The 13288-nt window shown below is 41.6% G+C and overlaps 1 protein-coding gene across 6 annotated transcripts in view; it reads right to left on the reverse strand.

The window, feature by feature from the left end:
• Positions 1 to 13288, reverse strand: part of ADCY2 (adenylate cyclase 2 (brain)) — a 281136-nt gene that overhangs the window by 8321 nt on the left and 259527 nt on the right. For 4 of the 6 annotated variants that reach the window (XM_014548515.1, XM_014548528.1, XM_014548530.1 and 1 more), the window contains 3 exons: positions 10195 to 10353; positions 6865 to 7011; positions 5318 to 5455 (listed from right to left, as the gene is read on the reverse strand). In XM_014548515.1, coding sequence (XP_014404001.1) covers positions 5318 to 5455; positions 6865 to 7011; positions 10195 to 10353 — 444 coding nt within the window. The remainder of the gene's footprint in view (positions 1 to 5317; positions 5456 to 6864; positions 7012 to 10194; positions 10354 to 13288) is intronic. The other 2 variants (XM_005858116.2, XM_014548519.1) reach the window with 1 other exon arrangement.

Below are 13288 nucleotides of genomic sequence, written 5' to 3' on the forward strand. Positions count from 1 at the left end.
CCGGCCTGCATTACTGTGTTATGGTAGCCCCAGCAAACGAATACAACAATTTCCTGCCTTTACTGTCCCTGGGTGGTATCTCATGCTTTGGGCAATGGAGAGTGATCATATGTATAAAGCTGAAAAAGAAGGGAAGTCCAAGGTTTCCAGTGGGGAAAATTTCAATTTCATTTACTCTGAACATAGGTTTATTATTCCTGCTGCTAGTATATATTTACCATTAATTTGTAACACTTATTATATTTATATTTACTTTTGAAGTTCATCTTTTAAAAATGTCTATTTTGGGTTAATAGATCATATATATATATATATTTCATAAAATGTTTTAATGTATATGTTCTTTTTTAAAATATATATATATTTTATTGATTTTTTACAGAGAGGAAGGGAGAGGGATAGAGAGTTAGAAACATCGATGAGAGAGAAACATCGATCAGCTGCCTCCTGCACACTTCCCATTGGGTATGTGCCCGCAACTAAGGTACATGCCCTTGACCGGAATCGAAACTGGGACCTTTCAGTCCCCAGGCTGACGCTCTATCCACTGAGCCAAACCAGCCAGGGCAATGTACATGTTCTTTATGTTCCCGCTCCCCCAGAGTTGAATGGTTGGGTGCACTAAGATAGTTTGGAGCATAGCTTCCATTCATAGCCTGGCTGATGAAATGAAGTCCCAGTGCTGGTGGCAGGCTTATGGGACATGTGTCCATCTTAGCCCTAAAATCAATGTGGCCTTTCCCTTAAGCCTATCTTATTCACTCATTTGTAGGCTCCACAAGGGCAGAGACGATGTTCTGGTAATTTGTGCCTGCACACTAGGATAAAGTATCTGGTATGCAAGAAGCATTTGGTACACGCTCAATGAATGGCTACACTTAGGTGGGCCATGGGGTAGCAGAGGAAGTGACTAGGAGGATCAGAGAAAGTCATCAAGCTTTGGTGGGAGGTCAAAGCCAACTAATGCTCATCTGGGGAGCATACACCCAGGAGGGATCATTCACAAGTCCACTGAGGTGGATGAGGGCTCCAGAAGAAGCAAAAGAAAGGGAATATTATTGGGGTAGACTGGGAAGTGCCCTCAGTTGGGACAGGCATCAGTAAGGGACACTGGAAATGCTTGAGAGAAGAGTAGCAGAAACAGACCACCAAGCGTCCAGGGTGTCACATATGACTTCTGAGATGAGTCCAAAGAGGAGGCACCTGGTGGCCTTGGGGGAGCATTCTCTATGGGAACAAAGACAAAACTGACTTCGAGGATTCCAATAGGGATGTGTAAGAAGAAAACAAGGACCTTGAACATAACCTGCTATTCAAGATGACAGGGAGATGAAGAAAACCAAGGTAACAGTTAAGGAAAATGACAACAGGATTATTCATAGAATCCACACAGCATTTTAATAACAAGAGTGAAGAGAGAGAACAGGAAGGCAGGGTTCCCACCTCCGGCACTGCTGACATTCAGGAGGGATAGTTCTCTGTTCTGGGCATTGTCCTATGCCTTATAGGATGTTGAGCAGCATCTCTGGCCTCTATCCTTCCTGTTGTGACAACCAAAAGTGTTTCTAGACATTGCCAAGTGTTCCCTGGCAGGCAAAATTGCTCCCAGTTGAGACCACTGCACTGAATAAAGTAAATATGAATATTCTCATTTAGAAAGATTTCTTCCTTTCCTTTGCTGAATTATATATATCTACAAAAAGTCAAATGAAATCCTACTGTTGCCATAAAACCACAACTTAAAACTGTGGGAGAAAAACCAAACAATTTAAAACACTGGAGCTACGAAGCAGACTGCCAGCTAACTTTGATGGAAATGCAGTCATTTCTTAAGAACAGTTTTCCATCAGGGCTTGCTAATGTTTCTTTTCTCAGGACTTATAAGGAGACAGTTTGGAAGTTTATGCAGTCACGTGGAAAACATCTTGCTCCTTAATGAAGGACAAACTGTTAAACCAACAGGCAGAACCCTGTGCAGTAAAAATCGCCACCAGTTTAGCAAGGACAACCGATTTGCTTTTTCCCAACCAAGGGCTAGCAAAGCAGCCCCACTCCCCAATAAATTATCGCCCGGTCTGTTTTCCTGCAGTGGGCCTTACACTGGAGGTTTGTCATGACCCAAGTAGTAAATGAAGAGACTGTGTTCTGGGAGCGGGGTTTAAATCCAACGTCAATAACTCATTTGGGCTTAGTAATAGAGAAAATTATGCTCAGTCTCTGGAAGAGCTCAGTTCATTTCAAGACGTCGCTATACCTGAGCTTTTGATAAAACTTGGATGGCAGTGAGAAGCAGTCCTTTCTCCCATGATCTAAACAATTTGTTAGCCATCTTGGAATATTTTAATGACTTCCAGGCGCACAGTGCACGGTGAGACAACATGTTTGCTTTTGTGGAACACATTTTGTGAGCTGTGTGTTTTGGAAGTTGCTCTAAGCAAGGACAACTGCTTAAAGTAAACTGGCATTTGTCTGACTCTGAAGATTGAGAACTGCTGTCTAAGGAGCACCATGTTCTGTGCCTGGGGCTCCTGGGCTGATCTGACCAGACCTCTCTGTCCTCCAAAGGACATCACCCTCTCCCAGGTAAGCTGATGACTGCAGCATAGAGATCGCTCAGTGGCTCTGAACACCGGAGATTCAGGCACCTGTCAGAGAACAGGACTCAACACCTTCCCAGTGTTTATCAAAACTCAGAGGCACTGCACAACATTTGTGCAATGCAGCCCAATCGTTATGCCATCATGGATCCCTCTAGATTCACTCAACTTGGATTAAATCAGACTTTCACTGTTCTCCACCTAATCTCACTCTACAGAGAACATGCTTTATTAAAATACACATTAAGAGATGTACGGGCAAGCATCTCTGCCCCCAACATTTTAAAGCATTTTCCATGAGGGAGGTACTGAACACACGGCTCACCACAGACCCATCGTCATGGTTACAAGGGCCTCTGTTTGTACTTGGAATGGGGTCCAGTGGAGCTTCCAACTCTAGCCTGACTTGGCCTGGTTTTCAAATATATTAATGGTTTCATCTACCAATTTTCAGGAGAAGCTGGAAATGATATTTTTAAATGAAATGTCCTTTTTCTAAAAAAAAAAAGTCTTCAAGTCAAGGAAAACACCTGTAAGCACACATGTGCTATCATTGCCAGAAGTCTAAAGGTCATAGCAAGGGTCAAGCAGGGGCTGCAGTGTGGGGACTGGAGGAGAGTGACAGTAAAGCGAAGGGCAGACAAGGGGCAGGGTCCCCACTGCTTCCCACCGCTGACTTCATCACAGAACATCTACTGACCAAGTGTTCATTTGTGGAATTATGAGAGCGGGCTTAGAATGCAGGCCCATTCTCAAGTTAATATTCCATTTCTTGACCAGTGAAAACAGCAGTCACTTGTTACACATTATGCAACCAACATTTAGTCATGCTTGCTGTGTTTAAGCTTAGAACTAGAACACATTTTTTTTTTTCATCTGAGAAACACAAACAAAGGCAGCAAAACAGCATATAAGCATAACCAATGGACATAAGACACTGGGGGTAGGGGAGGCCAGGGGATTGTCAAGGGCGGGGAAAAAAAAGGACACATATGTAATACCCTTTGTAATACTTTAAGCAATAAAAAAAATGTTTTATTGTAGAAAAAAAAAAAAGGCAGCAAAACAAAGGCAGGCATGGAAGCCCCACCCAACTAGGTGGCAATAGGCTCCGTGCATTTCTTCTCCCGGTGGATACTGGTGCTGCAACCACAGGAGAAAATGCAGAGGTGTCACAAATAAAGAGAAATTTCAAAAGGCTTTTATCCAGATAACTTTGCCTCTCTTGGGATTTAAGGAAAACACATCAATCCTCGAGAAATCCAATGTGTTTTGCAAATTAAATGTCATTTGTTAAAAAAAAAGTCATTTGTTGCCAAATGAAATATTTGGCTAAGCAACAAACAGAAAGTTGTTTCATTTATAAAAATCAAGTCAAATATGTTTTGTTTATAACTAGAGAAACAAGTAGATGTGTTACAAAATGCACAAGTGACTTTCATTCCTTATAAAAATAACTAATATCCATATTAATATTTATCAAGCATATTGTTTCCCCCCTTTTAGAAGACGTTTGCTGAACTTCAAATTACTTGTAGGATGACCTTACAAGATTCCACTTAAATGCTCTAAACAAAAGTAGCTCAGATTGAGTAAAAACTCCCTGCATGGACATGATGACACACCACATTTCATTTATGTCCAAAAGCCCCTTATATCTGGTCTCTTGGAGGAGACAATGGTATCAACATGAGAAACAGTGCACAAACCACAACCGTATTATTGTTGCTATTAGCATTTACGTTACCACTATGTTCATGAGTCTACTGAGTGTTTTGCATGTTAATGTAGTCTTCCTAAGTCTTTTGAAATGGGTATGATCCTCATTTTATATATAAGGACACCAAAGTGCAGAAAGCTTAGCTATTATAGTAGTAATGAGTAGTTCCACTTGAAAGTTAGACTATTTCCACTTGTTCACCTGGGAAAATGCTAACATACATTTCACACTCTATTCTCTGCCCATGAATGAGAAGAGGGAAAAGAGGACCCTGTGCTGATGTTCCTGGAGAAGAGAGCTGTTTTAGCACTGCTGCCCCTCTGTCCCTCTCTCACTCCACCCATGGGAGGTGGGTCTGAGAGAGGAAGCTGAGCATATGTGGCTCAGCCCTTTGGAGGACCCCACCTGCCTTCAGTAAGCTGTGCTCTGGTAAGGTCTTGTCTGTGTTGCACCCACTACCTCTGTCCCACAGAAAACCTGTGCTGGTGCCCATCAGGGAGCCCACTGTCCTATGGGGAAAGGGGGTCTGGTTTATGAACTCAAAAGTTACATACACATATCTATATACACACATACACACACACAGAAACAAAACACAATATAATGGAAAACCCCCTAAAAATCCTAAATGACTGAAGATACTCAATTCTGTCCAATCAGCTTTTAAATCAAATTTCTCATGGCCAGCTTGGTTTTTGACCACATGTTTTTAACCAAAAGATCAGCAATCATCCTGTGATGAGTCACCTTTAAGTAAACAGCTCTAATCCTGGTTTTGTATATTTATCTGCTATCAAGCAACTTACTGGATTGGTTAGATTTTTCTCTCCCTGTCCACCAGAAAAAGTTCAGTAGACAGATCCTCAGAAGTCTCCAGAATTCTCATCTTTTCTCATAAGACCTTAATCATTGAGATTTACATGTCCACACAGAACAGTTTATAGTCACTGCATGACTATTTTGGCTTCATGGATGACCTATGGGCGGAGCTGAGACTCACGTGTGCCCTGTGTGGCTGACATGTCTGTACCTGGGCATGCTCCTGGCTGGGCACAGCGCTCAGACCTGTCGCTGCCATATATGTGCTGCCGATGGTCTTGATCTTTTCAACTCCACTGAATTTTGGCTTGGACAGCAGCTGTGAGGCAATGACAATCATTTAGTTATTCAGTCGAGTGCTTACCCAAGGTCTAGTGCTTTCAAGAGACATCCTCAAATTCTAGTTCACAGTAATAGTAATATGAGATGTTTCAACCACTGCTTATTCATCCTTCAATCTTGGGCTTTGCCAGGAAATAACATTTCATGAATTTCACAAAGAGCTTGTTCTTGGAAGGAAATGCAGTTTAATGATTTACTTCTAATTAATATGAATTATCTTTCAAAATTTTCCAGTGAAGGAACCAATATTAATTATGATGCATGTGATAGTGGCTTTAAATAAGGGAACAAGTGAAAGAAATTCTGGAGGGTCATGTATCTGCTCAGGAGGACAATGGGATCAACCAAAGTCTGAGACATCTTTCTGACCCTTCTTTGGTACTCCTACTTTCAAAGATTACATATAAGAGAATTTAAGGTAAGTGAGCCAATCCTCATATCATTTATCTAAAAGACAGTCCAATCTAAAAGACCACTGTCACTCATCTGCTGGTACTGGGGAACATTTATTTTGCTGAGGGGAACTGAAGGAAATATGCCACGATTTTCCCTAAGAACTCGGCATAATAGTGGAAATTTCTAGTTATCATTACTTTATCATGAGTCTTGAGTCAACCTCATGGAGAAGGTGATGGTAGTAGAGAAATGTATACATCCCACATGACATTTAAAAGTTGGCCTGAAATCATCACTGTATTTCAAAGTTTCATGAATCATGATAAACATGTTCGTGGATGTCAATTTTCCTATATTTTTCATAATATTTATCAGAATAATGTAGCAGCAACATTCTTAAAACCAGAGTTGTGTTTGTTCTTACCAGAAAACAAAACACATTATTCTTTATGTAGGCAGAATATTAAAAATTGAAAAATGACATCTATTTCAAATTCTAAAACATATACTTTGTCCCTTCTAAAATATATTATCCCAGGTACATATTGCTTTTTCAATAACAAAACATGTCATCCATGCACAGTTCAAGTTGATATCTGACAAAGATCTTGGAATATGCACAGACAGGCCAATAATCTATGATAAATAGATTAATTATAATTTTATATAAAATTGATGGACAAATATTTTCTTTGGAGTCAAGCCTTTTGAGAAAATTCATGAGCACACGAGATAGGTATTTTATAGAACAGATTTGGTAGTTGTTCCTAGCAATCATACCATCTCAGAGATAAAATACATTTGTCACTCCAAACTTTTCAAGGAGCTAAAGAGAGCAATAGGCTTTAACTCCAGCCATGAGAAATTACACCAAAGGAAAAGTTTTAAGATGTACCATGATGAGCAACTTCAGATGTACTGGCCTTGGGATTGCCCAAGGGTGGGACTAGGGCTACCCTTGTCCTTCAGGGGTCACTCTCAAATACCTACATCATCAAAGTCAGCAATAATCTCATTCAGGAGCCGTAGGCATTCCAAGCCCTCCTTGTTGACATCTGATTCTGTGTAGAATTCTTTGAAATCCGGAATGGAAGCAAACATAACGCAGACGCATTCATAGGATTGGTGGTATAACTCCTGCCCAGGAGAGAAGGAAGAATTCAGCACCAGAAAACCTTTCAAACACATGCTCCTAATGAAAGTGTTTCTTTTCACTAGGATTGGTAAAAAAGTCACCCAGTGCCCCACACCACCTGTCCCACCCAATGCCAGGCCCATTCCAGACAATGGCCATTGACCACAGGTGAAGGGTTCTAATGAGCTGGATGTAGGCTCAGAATCTCCATCTGCTGACACCACCAGCTAATATGAAGAACCTTCCAGTTCAGGCTCTCTGCCATCTCTATCTTAGGTCTCTCTCTTACAAGAGACCACAGACTTCTGGTTTAGGAAATAGTTTTCCTTTAAGCAACCGAAGGGAAACAAAATGATTTCCCAAACCACTACATTGTCCTAAAACGACTCCTATGGCTTCATTCTTTGTATTGAGGTCCTGATGCATTTTTCTTTTTAGGGTCTCCTGAAAGGAGCAAATGAAACTCATCAAGTTACTCCTTAGTTGATCAGATGGAACCAGTGAAACTCCTCAGGCTATGTCTCATATTGCATTAGACACCAGCAATATTTAATGCAGATATCTGTTTTTAAATAGAGAGAGGCTCATAGTTCTTTGTCCATGGACACAAATAAAATTACAATGTCTTGTTAACACAATTTCAAGGTGTTTCCGTAATTTTCCCAACATATAGTTAATTCTCCAAGTTCAGTGAAAGTTTCAGAAATGGAGGGTTGTTATGAGGGTGTGGGGGCTAATCCTAGGAATGAGGATCTGCCCTCCCCAGAGTGCTGGCTCATCAGGGCACTCGGATAACCAACAAAGGCAGGATGGCCAGGTGCCTTGGTGGTGTAGCACATCATGGGAAACGTTCCTTACTCTAGGGAATGTGAGGCCAGTTCTGAAAAACAAGATGACCACCATCTGAGTGAGGAAAGAATGCTAGCAGCTGGTGCTTCCGGTGTGCCCGGCAAGGTGAGGAAATCCACTCTGCATGTATGCTATCAGTGAGTTCTGTCCTCTGGGGCACCCAGATGAATCCCTGGTAGAGAGTGAGCACTCCAACAGCACCATAGCTTCAAGGTGGCCTCTCAGAAGAACATTCTTCCCCCACTGAGGTCTCATAACAAACACATGAGGGCAATGGTGACCCACTGAAGGTCCCAACTACTCCCTGGAAAAGCTAGACTCATGTAATCTTCCTGTTCTCAGGGCCAACCACCTCGTAATGCCTTCTGTTACTGCCTCACAATTCTGCACACAATACACGGACGATAGAATCAAGGTTTCCCTTTTCTACTCTGCTCTGAATATGGTTGAGCTGGCTTATTGTGCAGACCCGTACTTTCTCCCTCTGCAAAGTTGTTTTTGTGAACATTCATATCCTGGGAAGACAACTGGTGGCATATGTGATTACCAAGCTTAGGTTCCAGTAATGCTGACTAAGCTAAGGAGCCAGGGTAACAGATAACCCCCTAGGAGCCTGTTCTAGTTAAAAATACCAATTTTTATAAACACAGGGTAGCCCAGCTTACGGGGCGCAGTGGGTGGTATCGACCCATGAACCAGGAGGTCACAGTTTGATTCCCAATCAGGGCACATGCCCAGGTTGTGAGATAGATCCCCAGTAGGGGGCATGCAGGAAGCAACCGATCAATGATTCTCATCATTGATGTTTCTACCCCTCTCTCCCTCTCCCTTCCTCTCTCTGAAATCAATAAACTCATATTAAAAAAAAATAGTATAAATTCAACTTACCTCCCTGCTCTTAAAAGGGGTATGTCTAGGAAGGCAAGGGTATATTTTTTATATCCTGAATTTCCCTGTAGTCTGCTGACATCAACCAGAGTGACTCTCTGAGGAATGATGATGATGATGACAAGAATAAGCATGAAAATCACCAGCACTGACTGCTTGCTGTATGACAGGATGAGTGCTCTTACATCATTAGTGAAAACTGATGGTTCCTTCTTAATAGATGTAGTGACACCGTCATCTACGACCAATATGTAACTTGGTTGCTGAGTAACCTACTGAGTGTAGAAAACATCAAGAGAAATAGGAAAGTGACTGGTCTGTGGTCAGTCATACCTGCTGTGGGGCCCTGGGCTGGCTCACAGGCCCAGCACACTTCCAGTCAGAGGACAGTGACAGTGTCCAGCATCCCACCCCTCCACCTGGCACTTCACAAAAACACTGTTCCAAGCCTTTTCTCTCGAGGTTGCTTTGTACTCTAGCACCACCACAATTGAGCTTGTTTATTAAGGAGTTCATCTATCGATATAGGTTCCCTGATCCCTCATCTATTCCCAACCTCATTAAAAATGTCCTAAGAACAGGATTGTACCTCACACGTCATTGGAACTCCACTGTTCTCAATCCAGGCCTTTGCACACAGTGGGCGCTCAACTACATGTTTCTTCAATTAATATAGTCCCATTAGAGATATATCTGCTGACTCTTGTCACGCAGAAATATTTAAAAAATTCACATTTTATTCCATATGCCATTTCAACACTGATTTTTAGAAAGGTTGAAATTCAGTGTTGAAATGGCATATGGAATAAAATGTGATTTTTAAAAAATATTTCTGCATAACAAGAGTCAGCAGATATATCTCCACAACCTTTCTAATGCGAGTTAAATATCCATACCTTTATATTTTCTGTGAAATTTCCATTTAATTCCATTAAATTAATGGACTCAAGACTTTGATCTGGTCCTGTATGGATAACTTCCAAATTTTATCTCGTATTTTTGAGATTCTAAAACCCTTAAAAGGCTCTCAGGAAAGCTGTGAGAAGTGAAAGAGTGGATGTGTGGGATGTGTGGTTCGATTCTGCCGCTGGACTTGGGTCTCTAGTACATGCCGGTACTCAAGGCCCCCTCCGGCGCCAGGAGAGGGTGCTGGCCACTTCTGTGACATACACATTTGGAACCCTAGTGCCTCATAGTGTATCCTCAGAACATTATGTGATTGGGGGAAAAATGAGGAATAATGAATCAGTTCCACGCTAAGACGTTCACAGGTGATTCTAGCTCACTCTTCTCGACTGACATTTTGCATCTAATCAACATCCTCTCGAATGTTGGACTTGAACACTAAGGTGTTTGTAGTACCACAGGCATCTAGGTGATCGCCTGGAGCTTCCAGCCCTCACCTGGCCCACCATCCAGTCCTGGCCATCAGTCCCACCTCATCTCACCTCGTTCTTCAGGCTCCTGGCCAGGAAGTGCTCGGCCACGTGCGCCGGAAGCACGTTCTCCAGCAGCACGCGGTTCAGGTTCTCCATGGTTTCTATCTCCTCCCGCTCTTTATTGAACTTGTTCTTCCATAAGAAGTCTAACCTACAGTAATATTCATTCTGTTACAAGAGGACACAGAGGTAAAGAAACAATAGGCATCTTGTCCTGCCAGAGAGTGGAGGTTTTAAAGAGAAAATAAAAAGAACGAAAAACAAAACCGAAAAAAGAACCCCCAAACAGAACTGTCACCTTCCCTGCAAAGCCCACTGTTCCCCACCAATGCCGCTCACTCAGCCTCTAACACGGATTTGCAAAAAGCAAGATCAGGAAAGGACCAGCCTCAGGAACAGAGACAACAGTTATGTTGGAGGCTTGCAAGGAAAAAAGACAGGAAAGCTCCTTGCTCAGTTTTGTTAATAAAAGGTGGCTTGAATTATTTTTTGAAAAGAGGCATAATAGAATGTAAATAATGACTAAATGACTAAAAATGGAAAACACATTAGTAGAGAGAGTGCTTTGTTTGATGATTTGCATTTGAGAAATAATGGTGTTCATTTGTGGCAACTTGCCTTTAATATTTAAAAATCCGTTTTCCCCTAGCACAAATTATATAATTAAGTATTCATTGAAAAATACGCATTTTTTATTTGGTGTTTCATTGTACTGAGAGAGTGACATATTTAGACAAAAGTTCATTTTGATATCATTTAATTAAGATGGTGCCTGGTAATAAAAACATGTGCAAATGCTTTATAATGTATTAAAACTTAATGTTGTTTTTTAAGTTATGAACATTGTAGAAATGGAGAGACTTGTTTACTGTGAAAGGGTCTTGCTGGTTTTGGCATCATTCTGTGCCAGCTGTGATGTAAATAACTTAATAGAATAAAATAGACTTGAGTAGATCCTCCTATGGCAGAGGGGCCTAATACACAGGGTGTATTTCAGCACAGAGAGTAATTTATAGACAAACAAATGCAAAGAAGAACTGGATGCAGGGGGTTTGTTTGTTTTATGGTTTGGTTAATTATGCCAGTGATGTAAAACAACAACAACAACAACACACACACACACACACACACACACACACACACACACGCACATACACCTCTAATGAACAAATAACAATGAAAAATAAATCCACATCCTGAATCCAACAAACAATGATCATGCATCTATTACAGCGGTTCTCAACCTGTGGGTCGTGACCCCTTTGGGGGTGGAATGACCCTTTCACAGGTGTCCCTTAAGACCATCCGAAAACACATATATAATTACATATTGTTTTTGTGATTAATCACTAAGCTTTAATTATGTTCAATTTGTAACAATGAAAATACATCCTGCATATCAGATATTTACATTATGATTCATAACTGTAGCAAAATTACAGTTATGAAGTAGCAACGAAAATAATTTTATGGTTGGGGGTCACCACAACATGAGGAACTGTATTAAAGGGTCGCGGCATTAGGAAGGTTGAGAACCACTGATCTATTATAACTGATCGAATTATGTGTGATCCACTAAAAAGTTATTCCTTCTCTGGTGTGGCATTTAGTTTTTGCCTCATATAGCCAGACATTTAAAAAAAAAGATTGCAAAGGATATTTTTAAGTTTCTTTATATTAACTTTTTACATTAATGCCAATTTTCCACATTCTATTTTATGGCAATCATGCTGGGCACTTACTAGAAATGACCTCTCACTTAGAGAATAGATTATTCATTTGGGCCTTTTGGGAAATAATCCAGTGATGTGGCTGGTTTTGAATTAAAATGACAGAGCAATCAATGGTGAGACAGAAATGGAACATGAGATGAAACCAAGGAGCCAGAAGGGCAGGCAGCAAGCCCAATTCATGCAGGTTTGAAAGGTTTCTGAAAACTGTACAAAGAGGCTGCTCAGGTTTTCCGAGTGATCGCTCTTGCATCACAGGGGGGCATTTTGCAAGTTGTTTAATAAAAGGAACCGTATTTGGGACCAGCTACATTGGACTAAAAGTGACATTTTGCCCAATCTTCACATCTCCCCTCCCCAGTGCTTTCTGCTGCAGATTCCTGTCCTTATGTGCAGGTACCTTAGAAACTTGAGGGGAGGCCCCCAAAGGAAGACAAATGTTCCCACCCCAAACCACTTGTCATGGATTTAACGGTGTGCCCCAAAAGACAATTCCAAGTCCTAATCTCTACTATCTGTGACTGTGACCTCCACTGGAAATAGGGTAGTAGGAGAAACAAATGAAACCAAGAAAAAGAACAACACGGAATAACAAGGCTTACAGAAACGTGCGGTTGTCAAAAAGGCAAGCCAAAGAAAACAGAACCAAGCAGGCGCCAGGGACAGAGGCAGGGAAGGGCAGCAGGCAGACCGGGATCTCCGAGGCTCTGCAGCAGGACCACAGCTCAGCTCCAGGCAGAGTGCTGAGGGCTGCCCTGTGAGCTCCTGGGTCAGGCTGCCACTAGCACTGCTCTGGGAGATGGAGACTACGGTGTCCCCAGGCCGCTGGGCTGGCAGTCACAGATCTGGTCTCTGCCCTGGCCATTAACAGCTTCCTATTGGTTCACAGTTTCGGGATGTGTACATAATGTAAATGGATTTGCATCTGAGTTGGTTATTTCCACATTAATCACTACTTGGTTTCACGTTATCCATCAAAGAACTCAAAGCAAACTTTGGTTGAGGCAGAGCCACCAGGCATGAGATGAATGAGATGAGTTTATTCTTTGAGTGAGTGTCCTGTAACCAGGCAGAGGAAGGATATTGCTCTTAAAAATCCTGCACCCACAGCCTCTACTGGGAGGCCAGGAAGGAGTACAGGGCCCAAGGAAGGAAGCACAGTTTCATTTGCATCATAAAGTAAAATTTTGAACAAAAGACTCTATTTCTAGGAGTGATTACAAGTGACAGCACAGGTCTTCTACCCACTTCAAAGAAAAGGAAGCATATCACACATTCTGAAAAGCAAATGAAAACCCAGTCAAGGGGAGTTTTTTCCAAGTAGTGTCAGCGTTTTTAGGCTTAGGAAACCTATAAAATATATTTTGAGACTT

Source organism: Myotis brandtii, unplaced genomic scaffold, assembly GCF_000412655.1.
Source record: "Myotis brandtii unplaced genomic scaffold, ASM41265v1 scaffold115, whole genome shotgun sequence".
NCBI lineage: Eukaryota > Metazoa > Chordata > Mammalia > Chiroptera > Vespertilionidae > Myotis > Myotis brandtii.